Here is an 11,214-nt window from a genome sequence, read left to right as displayed (position 1 = left end):
CCCTCCTTTTAGGTAAATTCGGAACTTTACAAAACGCCGATACACGTGGCTTCTATTGATATCATCTTTATAATTTTTTCCATTTTATGATTATTATTTTTTGTTTCACAGTGTTACTTGAAATTATTGCAAATTTATAAGTTTTTTATGTTTTCCGAATTTAAATTGTAACCCCTTTTTTCTAAGTAAAAAATTCTATAGAATTTTTCAAGTGTAACGAAAACACATGCTAACTGACATTTCAACCATGAAAATGTTTTTCTTTTTTGTATGTCCCTAAAAATGTAGATATTTACAATCAATCTTATGTTCTAAATACAAAACAGGAGAGAAAGACAGACTGCGAGAGAGAAAATTTGAAAAAATAATAAAAAAAAACGAAAAGATTTTTGTTTTTTTGATTTCATTTATATATATGTATGTTTGTTTTTTTGTAGCAGAGTACTAGTACTAGTTGTTGTATGTTATATATCAAAGTACAAACGTCATATGGACGAATTTGAAGACAACTGTAGAAAATAAATAAATAAATAAATAAACAAATAAAGCTAAACAAAAACAAATTCTAAAAAAAATGTTAAATATATATGTATAGGAAAAAGTCTACAACCACATATTTCACTATGATGATGAGTCCCTCTTCGAATCGATTCCGTTCGTCTTGTAAGGATATACAGGTGATGATGTTGTTGCTGTTGTTACTATTGCTATAGTTTACTTTGGTTTCCGGTACACGTTGATTGTTTATGCATCACTTTTTTTCTTGTTGCAGGATACTTTTTTTCATTCTCCCTTTTGTTGAAATTGCTGTTATCCGTTCGGATGATCCTTTGGTATTTGTTGGTTCGGCAGATGCAATTGCAACTGCATATTTTCATGGGTATTATGTTTGAGGGTGGCTGGGGGAGGGGGGTCTTTGCTTGCTTGGGATGTGGGTGGCTGTGTGCGTGTGAATAGGGACCAATATGATGCGTGATGGGGAGCGGAAAAGTTGATGTGAATGCTTCGGTATTATTTTACGCTTACATGCAACTATTGTTGTTGTTGACTTTCATGCTTCCTTCAGACCATTGTGTGAGTGGTGGAGGAGGTGTTGCTGGTTGTAGTTGTGATGCCTGTGGATTGTGATGCGGTTGTTGTGGATGTTGTTACTTGTCCCGCACTGGCATTGCTGTTCGTATTCGCAGTGGTTTTGTTATTATTTTTATGCCATTTGTTGACATATGCTAGGGGTATTTCAATTTGTATTTCCTGAATATTTTCATCGCCATCATCGTCGTCGTCATTGTCCGCAGCAACACCTGCTGCTGCTGGTCCACAACTATCCAGATAACGGCCACCGAGGCCTCGGGTGCCGCCTACACTACTGACACCATCATTCGCTTTGAGAAAACTGCTGGATTTATCCTTAGCACTAAATTCACCGCCACCACCTCCTGTGGCACTTGTGCTGAAATTCTTCCATGTATCCAATGTACGTGATGGTGTACACAACAGGTTTGTGGTTTGGTTTGTCGACAATGAGCCACCGCTACCCCCGCCGCCAGTACCCAACAAATGGAGATTTTGCATTGATGCTGATGTGGGTGTGGGTGTAGGCGCCAATAGCGCCCCATCCCTACATTATAAACTTTCGACTAGTTGACTGGTACGCCTCTGGGCGTGGCTAGCATTCAAATAGCTTTCCGAATAGACACTTTTCGCCCGATTATCATAGCGCATACTGCCCCGCCGCATATCCATATCGAGCGCCATGTGTCGATCACGCCACCAATTGCAAAACAAACACTGCAGGGTATTTCGAAATGCCTCTCGAAAGTCACGATTGAAATAAGCGTATATCAGTGGATTCAGTGTCGAATTGAAATAGCCAATCCAGAAGAGTATGGCCACCACAATTTCGGGTACATCACATTCATCACAGAGTGTGGTAATTGTGTACCTGCAAAGAAACACAGGGGCGGGAAGAGGGGGAGAGATTATAAATTTAGAAATTTCAGATGCTTTAGCAATTTAGAGAAATTTTTTATGAGATAATTTTTTTATTAAAAAAATATTTTTAAGGACTTCTATAGGCGTGGATTTTCAAAAATGTTTAAAAAATATTATTAAAAAAATGTTTAATGTCTTTTAGGGACTTATATAGGCGTGGATTTTTTAAAGAATATTTTTTCAAGGGGTCTATACAAGGCGTGGATTTTTTAAAGAATATTTTTTCAAGGGGTCTATACAAGGCGTGGATTTTTTAAAGAATATTTTTTCAAGGGGTCTATACAAGGCGTGGATTTTTTAAAGAATATTTTTTCAAGGGGTCTATACAAGGCGTGGATTTTTTAAAGAATATTTTTTCAAGGGGTCTATACAAGGCGTGGATTTTTTAAAGAATATTTTTTCAAGGGGTCTATACAAGGCGTGGATTTTTTAAAGAATATTTTTTCAAGGGGTCTATACAAGGCGTGGATTTTTTAAAGAATATTTTTTCAAGGGGTCTATACAAGGCGTGGATTTTTTAAAGAATATTTTTTCAAGGGGTCTATACAAGGCGTGGATTTTTTAAAGAATATTTTTTCAAGGGGTCTATACAAGGCGTGGATTTTTTAAAGAATATTTTTTCAAGGGGTCTATACAAGGCGTGGATTTTTTAAAGAATATTTTTTCAAGGGGTCTATACAAGGCGTGGATTTTTTAAAGAATATTTTTTCAAGGGGTCTATACAAGGCGTGGATTTTTTAAAGAATATTTTTTCAAGGGGTCTATCAAAGGCGTGGATTTCTTAAAGAATATTTTTTCAAGGGGTCTATCAAAGGCGTGGATTTTTTAAAGAATATTTTTTCAAGGGGTCTATACAAGGCGTGGATTTTTTAAAGAATATTTTTTCAAGGGGTCTATACAAGGCGTGGATTTTTTAAAGAATATTTTTTCAAGGGTCTATACAAGGCCTGGATTTTTTAAAGAATATTTTTTCAAGGGTCTATACAAGGCCTGGATTTTTTAAAGAATATTTTTTCAAGGGTCTATACAAGGCGTGGGGTCTATACAAGGCGTGGTAGTGGTGAGACATTTTGTTTGCATCATTTATTTTTTTCACAACTATTTAAACAAAATCTTTTTTTCTGAGATTTCACAAACTTTCTATTTCACATTTTTTTCGGAGTCCTAGTGTTTTGCAAAAATTCTTTAACAATAAAACCAAACAAACAATTTAACTGGAAAAACCCAACCAGTTGTAACACAATAACAAAACAAACAATATGGGGGAAAACAAAATATTTGTAAAAGTTTATTTATGGTTAAATTGTTTTGTTTGTGTTTATTTCTGTTGTTGTTATTGTCGTTGTTTTTTGTATTCCTACTAACTAACAACAGCTAAATTTATGTTTATATTCATGCTAGAAATGGTTAGTAACAAAAATATATAAGGACAAAAACAACAAATCAACATAAAAAGGGTATAAAAAGAGATTTTTCCGGGGAAATGAAAAACAAGTATTTTATTTAATTTTCCATTTCTTTACTTTAGTTCAGTTGGAAAAATAAACCAAGTACTTAAATGTCTACTTAATGATGATGATGAAAATAGAGATTCCATAAAGAGTATTTTTTTTGGTTGTTGTTGTTATTTTTGTTTTTCCCCATGAACTTACCACAAAAAGAATGGCAGCCAACAGAGTATGAATGTACCCATGATTATACCTAATGTTCTTGCAGCCTTGTGTTCTCGTTTCATTTTAATTAAATGTTTATCTTTGGTCGGTGTATGATCCTGTTCGACCTCGTGCATTGTCAATTGTTTCGAGGAACCAGAACCGCTTAGAGCTTCACCTGGCACAAATAGAGAAAAAAGAAAAACGAAAAAATTAAGAAAATTTAATTTTCATTTCTCTGCATTATAAATTGTAATAAAAAACTAACACATTTAGCAATAATAAATTATGAATATTTATGGCTTAAAATTAAAACATATAAAATGGATAAAAAAACAAATTCTCTATTTTATTTTAATAGCTATAAAATAATGTTCTCCCCTTGTGGCGTATGAGTAATATTTTATAAACTATGTAGTTTTGTTGCTGTTTAACCCCAGCGCATGAGTATGTATGAGTATCCGCATAACTTATACGCCACATAGAATGATTTAGGTTAACAGCTCCATATTGCTGCCTAGTTGTTAACAAACTAGTTGGCTTATGGCTGTTTTGGTTTTCGTTTTATTTTCTGTACGTTTTTTTGCCATATTTGCAAAATTTATTTCACTTTGAGTTTTCTATTTTTATTACTTTTTGTTTTAAGTTGCGTTATTATCGGGGTTTTTGTGTGTTCAACTGCTTATCTGCATACGGAAGTTTATATGTGGACATAAATATGTAATAACCCAGCATAACTTGATGTATTGGAGGAAAGGGTTAGTTATTTTGTTGTTGCAGGGAAGAATGTATGATATGGCGGAAATAAAATATAATTTTGAATGATATGGGGCCCATAAAAACTTCTCTCAATATTGCTACATAAAAGAGCTGCGATATGAGTGACTGTCCAATCGTCAACGCTCCGATGAAAAGGCGGAATAAAGAGTCTTGGAATCTAGGATCCAGATTGGTGTTGTCTTGGTGGTCCGTGTAAAAATTTGGAATCGATTGGGTTATTAGTTTTTGAGTAATCGTGCCCGCCATTCGCAAAAGAGAAAAACGCGTTTAAAGTTTGAGAAGCCTTTTAGCCGTGCTGTTTTGATGCTGACACAATAAATCGGCTATATCTTCAAGAGTTCTTGAGATTTTCACATGAAATTTTGTAGGGACATTCTTGAATTAGTGTACAACAAATCGGCTATTTATTCAAGAGTTGTTGCGATTTTCACCTGATATTTTACAGGGGCGTTATTGTATTAGAGTAGATTCAAATTAAAAAAACAAATTTTTGAAGATAATGAGGGATGGGGTCGCCTTAGTACAAACGTATACTGGCTTATTATTCTATTTTGGTCTGCGAGGTCGACGGAATAGCGGTCTAGTGCCGAGGTGCTATACATTTTGGGCGTTTAAATTTCAAAATGTTATAAATTTTTGTAGCCGCAAAAATTTAGAACAAATTGGTCCCGCCTTTTAGTATACCATATCTCGACTAAATGAGTCGATCTGGACATGTGTTTCTGCCCGTTCATTCGTTCATTGTAATTTATAAATAAATACAGGCTACATTTAAGGACTTATCGCCACGAACTTTTCCATGAAGATTCTGTTCCAGCCAACACACGTATTGTTTTTGCTAATAATGGATTAATATTTAGGCGAATCAAGTGGCCTAAAATTTGTTTTTATGTTTTTCTGATAGTTGTAGAGACCACAATTATTACACCATACATTGGAAAATGGATTTCAGACACACAATTATAAGCCGAACAAAACTAAATAAATAAATGTTCACTCTAGGAAATCATGATCGAAAAAGTTAAATTTTGATACTTTGCGGAGAAAGTAACATACTTGATCTGGGCTTGGTAAAAATATTACGATATGCAAAATTTGAATGAGATTTGATATTCCTTTCGCTTCATATGAGATTTACAAGATGTTAAGATATTGATTCATTATGGGGAAGTACCAGACTGAGTAGAGCGATAAGTCCGACCTTCCACTTGGTTAAAATATTAGATTGTATAAAGTTTGGTTCAAATCGGATAGTCCGTAGTCCGATATTTCCCAACATGTTAACACGCTTGATTTAAGTTTAGACTAAATATTTCAAGGTCCAAAGTTTGAATGAAATCGGTTACTTTATTCGGGAGTTATCATGAGCACCAGCCAACCAGACTGACGAACATTTGCAAATCGATTCCAAATTTCCAAAGAAACATGGGGACTAAAAGAAATACTTCGATTAGGCACATTTTTGCAGTAGTGTACAAATTGCACATACATACATTAGTCTTAAGGGTGAGGGTAAAAAACAAAAACAAAAATTCTGGTAGAATTAAAACTTTGGAGGTAGTTCCACATATGGAGAACCTATAGTCAAAATTAACCCTTTGAGCCCCGAATTTTTTTCCGTAATCTTAGAACAAATTTCAGTTTACAGATTTAATGCAACTATCCTAAATAGGATATGCACAAAATTTGACATCGCTACATCCTTGCATTCGGGAGATACAGTACATTCTTTCAGAAAACTTAAAGTCCAATATCAGGAAAACTAAATGCAAAATCGACAGAAAAATCATTTTAAATTATTCTCTGTATTAATTTTTACAAGATTCAAAAGTAATTCTGATGGCAGAATTCGTACAATTTGAATACGAACCGATTTAAATAATTTGGACTGTATACACAAATAAGTACTGTACACAAATTTACCCTCTTCTCTATATTGAAAGGCTCAGAACTTTACCAAAATGTTGAATTTATTTGATTTTTCTTTTGATATGTGTCGTCCATAATTAGGTCTTGACATATGAAATTCAAATAATATATATCTACTAGCTGCATTTTAAATATAAGCTCTAAAACATTTTGTTGCCTGTGTGCAACATTGGGCCACAAAGGGTTAAGAACGTAGGTAAGGCCTTTAAAATAGCTAAAATAGAATGGGAACTTTATATTAGATATTAGGGCTTATATTCGCTTTAGAAAAATCTGAAATGTGAAATGTAATCATAGGTATCACTTAGTATCAAAAACACGAAAACAAAAAAATTTTAGTGGCGAAATGTATACTTCCCTAGATATGTGGGCTCCAAAGTTACGAAAATTACAAGTACATAGGAGAAAATCTTAAATTCCGACGAAATTAGGCTAATTATACTCTTCACTACAGGCAAAAGGAAACGAGATAGACACATGGTTCCGTTTGAGAATATGCATAGAATCACTTTCTGAGTCGATTTACGCATGTCCGTCCGTCCGTCCGCCTGTCCGTCCGTCTGTCCATGTTAAATTGTAAATAAAGTACAGGTCGCATTTATGATCCGAATTGGATGAAATTTGGCATAGGTCACTTATTTGGCCCAAGGACGAACCCTATTGAAATTGAGAAAAATCGGTTCAGGTTTAGATATAGCTCCCATATATATATATATATTCGTCCGATTTAATGTAAATGTTGTACCAAAGTCCCTATATATCTTTCGATTTGCACGAAATTTGGCACATCGTACTGAATTAGGTCTAGACTGATGTGTGTCAAGTTTCCTGAAAATCGGTCCAGATTTAGATATGGATCCCATATATATTTTCGTGCGATTTAATGTAAATGGTGTACCAAAGTCCCTATATATCTTCCGATATGCACGAAATTTGGCATAGCATACTGAATTGAGTCTAGAATGATGTGTGTAAAATTTCTTGAAAATCGGTTCAGATTTAGATATAGCTCCCATATATATGTTCGACCGATTTAATATAAATGGTTCACCAAAGTCCCAAAATATATCATTCGATTTCCTCGAAATTTTGCATAGCGTACTGAATAAACCCTGGAATGATGTGTGTTAAGTTGCGTGAAAATCGGTTCAGATTTAGATATAGCCCCCATATATATTTTCGTCCGATTTCATGTATATGGTGTACAAAAGTCCCTATATATCTTCCGCCCGATTTAATGTAGATGGGGTACCAACCTCCCTATATGTCTTTCGATTTAGACGAAATTTGGCATAGCGTACTGTATTAAGAATATAATGATGTGTGTTAAGTTTCGTGAAAATCGGCTCAGATTTAGATTTTTTTGCCCGATTTAATTTTAATTTTGCACGAAATTTGACATCACGTACTGAATTGAGTGTAGTATGATGTGTGTAAAGTTTCCGAAAATTGTTATATTTTAAGACCCAAAGTTAGGCAGATTGCCATACAATTTTGCACAACGTACTAAAGTTTGTGTGTTAAGTTTTGCTGAAGCCAGTTCGGATTTATTTTGCACAACGTACTTAAAATAGTTTAGCCAAGGGTGTGTCAAGTTTTGTTGAAATCCGTCCAAATTTAGTTGTATCTCCCATATAGTTTCATCCGATTTTAAGTAGGACCCAAAATATGTCCATTAGGAACAAAAAGTGCATACGTTAGTCTATATTAGTTTATGATCTAAGTCGATTCACATTTAGATAAAGGTCACATATTTTAGTTCATCCAATTTCATGTTAATGGCCCTTCTGTTGGGCTGCATCTTTTAAAAACACCCATAGTGGTGAAGGGTATCATATAGTCCGCCCCGTCAGTCTTTGCTACTTTCCTTACTGGTTTTCTTTAACTTATTGAACCGGGCTCCAATTATTACAACATGCGATTTTTCACCCACGCAATATTCTACAAAAATCTTGCACTCATCTTGCATACGATTTTAGGCGAGGTTCTCAAAAACGAAATATCGTTATTCTTACGTTTTTATTGTATTTTCTCAATTTTACCAGTGTCATGTCATTGAAAAACTATTTGTAGGAATTCCAATTAATTCTGTACAAATACTATATTATGGACCTAACACTATTCATGATGGCTTTAACATGGGATAATTTTAGGTACGAATCGGCGCACATCACCTAGTTTATAAGTGAATTGGTGAGCTTGCCGTCCCTGTACCAAATTATGTGCCTTTTTATGGGTTACTGTTGGGAATAATATATTTTTGGATGAAGCCAGACTATTTTTTTAGATACCCCAAAACCCACATTGATCCTGATCATTCTAAACATTATTATAGAATAACACTTTACATTCCTGGGTAAGGACCCAAAAATTTGTTCATAATTACGTCTTTGCTGGGTTACATCAACCAAACCACTATTGGAGTTAATAACTAAAACGCACACACATGCAGTTTTTCGCACCGAGAGTTCCGCAATATTTTGTTTCTTATCTTGGACCTCATAAATAGGAAAAAACCGTTATTACACCTGTAGGCCAAGTGCATAAAACACGCTAAAACGCGCACACACACTCACACACCCATTTCCCAAATCACCAGCAAACTGTCAGGAAATTTTCTGATGTGAAACTTTTGCACTAGAAGCATAACTCATGGAAGTCATTTTTGGAAATGTGGTGGCAGAACTGCACAGCACATCAGCAAAATAGTATTTATTATTACTTTTTTTTTAATTTGCCACAAACTGCTGAAGGATAGAGGGGAGGATGGGTCTATACAAAAGTAGTGAAATAGTTTGCTAACAGATAATGGTGAAATCATCACATTAAAATACTTTTTTGTTTTTGTAGCAATAAGTTTGATTGATTTGAGTAAAGAAAATTCCTAATTTCTTAATTAGTTTCATTTGAGAATTCTTATGAAACTAGTTTTCAAAGTTTATGAGAAATAATATTTACAATTTTGTAGTAGTGGTTTCATCACTTACTTCCAGTTCCCGCCACCGTTGAATGCCGATGCATCAGCATTGCATTGCCATGCCGCATCATCATCTGTTTCTCTTGACGATTCGCCTCACGAAATATAGCCAAATAGGTGAATATCATTATCGTACAGGGTATCATATTTTTTCATGGGCTATACAAGGCGTGGATTTTTAAAGAATATTTTTTCATGGGCTATACAAGGCGTGGATTTTTAAAGAATATTTTTTCATGGGCTATACAAGGCGTGGATTTTTAAAGAATATTTTTTCATGGGATATACAAGGCGTGGATTTTTAAAGAATATTTTTTCATGGGCTATACAAGGCGTGGATTTTTAAAGAATATTTTTTCAATATTTTTTTCATGGGCTATACAAGGCGTGGATTTTTTAAAGAATATTTTTTCATGGGCTATACAAGGCGTGGATTTTTTAAAGAATATTTTTTCATGGGCTATACAAGGCGTGGATTTTTTAAAGAATATTTTTTCATGGGCTATACAAGGCGTGGATTTTTTTAAGAATATTTTTTCATGCGCTATACAAGGCGTGGATTTTTAAAGAATATTTTTTCATGGGCTATACAAGGCGTGGATTTTTAAAGAATATTTTTTCATGGGCTATACAAGGCGTGGATTTTTAAAGAATATTTTTTCATGGGCTATACAAGGCGTGGATTTTTAAAGAATATTTTTTCATGGGCTATACAAGGCGTGGATTTTTAAAGAATATTTTTTCATGGGCTATACAAGGCGTGGATTTTTAAAGAATATTTTTTCATGGGCTATACAAGGCGTGGATTTTTAAAGAATATTTTTTCATGGGCTATACAAGGCGTGGATTTTTAAAGAATATTTTTTAATGAATATTTTTTCATGGGCTATACAAGGCGTGGATTTTTAAAGAATATTTTTTCATGGGCTATACAAGGCGTGGATTTTTAAAGAATATTTTTTCATGGGCTATACAAGGCGTGGATTTTTAAAGAATATTTTTTCATGGGCTATACAAGGCGTGGATTTTTAAAGAATATTTTTTCATGGGCTATACAAGGCGTGGATTTTTAAAGAATATTTTTTCATGGGCTATACAAGGCGTGGATTTTTAAAGAATATTTTTTCATGGGCTATACAAGGCGTGGATTTTTAAAGAATATTTTTTCATGGGCTATACAAGGCGTGGATTTTTAAAGAATATTTTTTCATGGGCTATACAAGGCGTGGATTTTTAAAGAATATTTTTTCATGGGCTATACAAGGCGTGGATTTTTAAAGAATATTTTTTCATGGGCTATACAAGGCGTGGATTTTTAAAGAATATTTTTTCATGGGCTATACAAGGCGTGGATTTTTAAAGAATATTTTTTCATGGGCTATACAAGGCGTGGATTTTTAAAGAATATTTTTTCATGGGCTATACAAGGCGTGGATTTTTAAAGAATATTTTTTCATGGGCTATACAAGGCGTGGATTTTTAAAGAATATTTTTTCATGGGCTATACAAGGCGTGGATGGGCTATACAAGGCGTGGATTTTTAAAGAATATTTTTTCATGGGCTATACAAGGCGTGGATTTTTAAAGAATATTTTTTCATGGGCTATACAAGGCGTGGATTTTTAAAGAATATTTTTTCATGGGCTATACAAGGCGTGGATTTTTAAAGAATATTTTTTCATGGGCTATACAAGGCGTGGATTTTTAAAGAATATTTTTTCATGGGCTATACAAGGCGTGGATTTTTAAAGAATATTTTTTCATGGGCTATACAAGGCGTGGATTTTTAAAGAATATTTTTTCATGGGCTATACAAGGCGTGGATTTTTAAAGAATATTTTTTCATGGGCTATACAAGGCGTGGATTTTTAAAGAATATTTTTT

General features: G+C 33.9%; 2 protein-coding genes across 2 annotated transcripts; both read right to left on the bottom strand.

Annotated features, from left to right (window-relative positions):
- Positions 1-1,062: 1,062 nt before the first annotated feature.
- On the bottom strand, positions 1,063-1,572 carry LOC133335430 (uncharacterized). The gene has a single exon (XM_061543703.1). It carries the CDS (start codon positions 1,570-1,572, stop codon positions 1,063-1,065), a length of 510 nt encoding a protein of 169 aa, XP_061399687.1.
- Positions 1,523-9,476, bottom strand: LOC133335431 (octopamine receptor beta-2R-like). Its single transcript, XM_061543704.1, has 3 exons — positions 9,341-9,476; positions 3,645-3,822; positions 1,523-1,942 (listed from the first exon to the last, which is right to left on the bottom strand). The coding sequence occupies exons 1-3, from the start codon at positions 9,474-9,476 to the stop codon at positions 1,624-1,626; spliced, it is 633 nt and encodes a 210-aa protein (XP_061399688.1). The 3' UTR covers positions 1,523-1,623.
- Between the last annotated feature and the right edge of the window lie 1,738 nt (positions 9,477-11,214).

The sequence above is a fragment of the Musca vetustissima genome, unplaced genomic scaffold (assembly GCF_032173495.1).
Source record: "Musca vetustissima isolate MV318-11 ecotype Yass unplaced genomic scaffold, APGP_CSIRO_Mvet_v1 utg7722, whole genome shotgun sequence".
NCBI lineage: Eukaryota > Metazoa > Arthropoda > Insecta > Diptera > Muscidae > Musca > Musca vetustissima.
The sequence above is the reverse complement of the archived record's forward strand: the minus strand, read 5'-3'. Positions and strand labels throughout refer to the sequence as shown.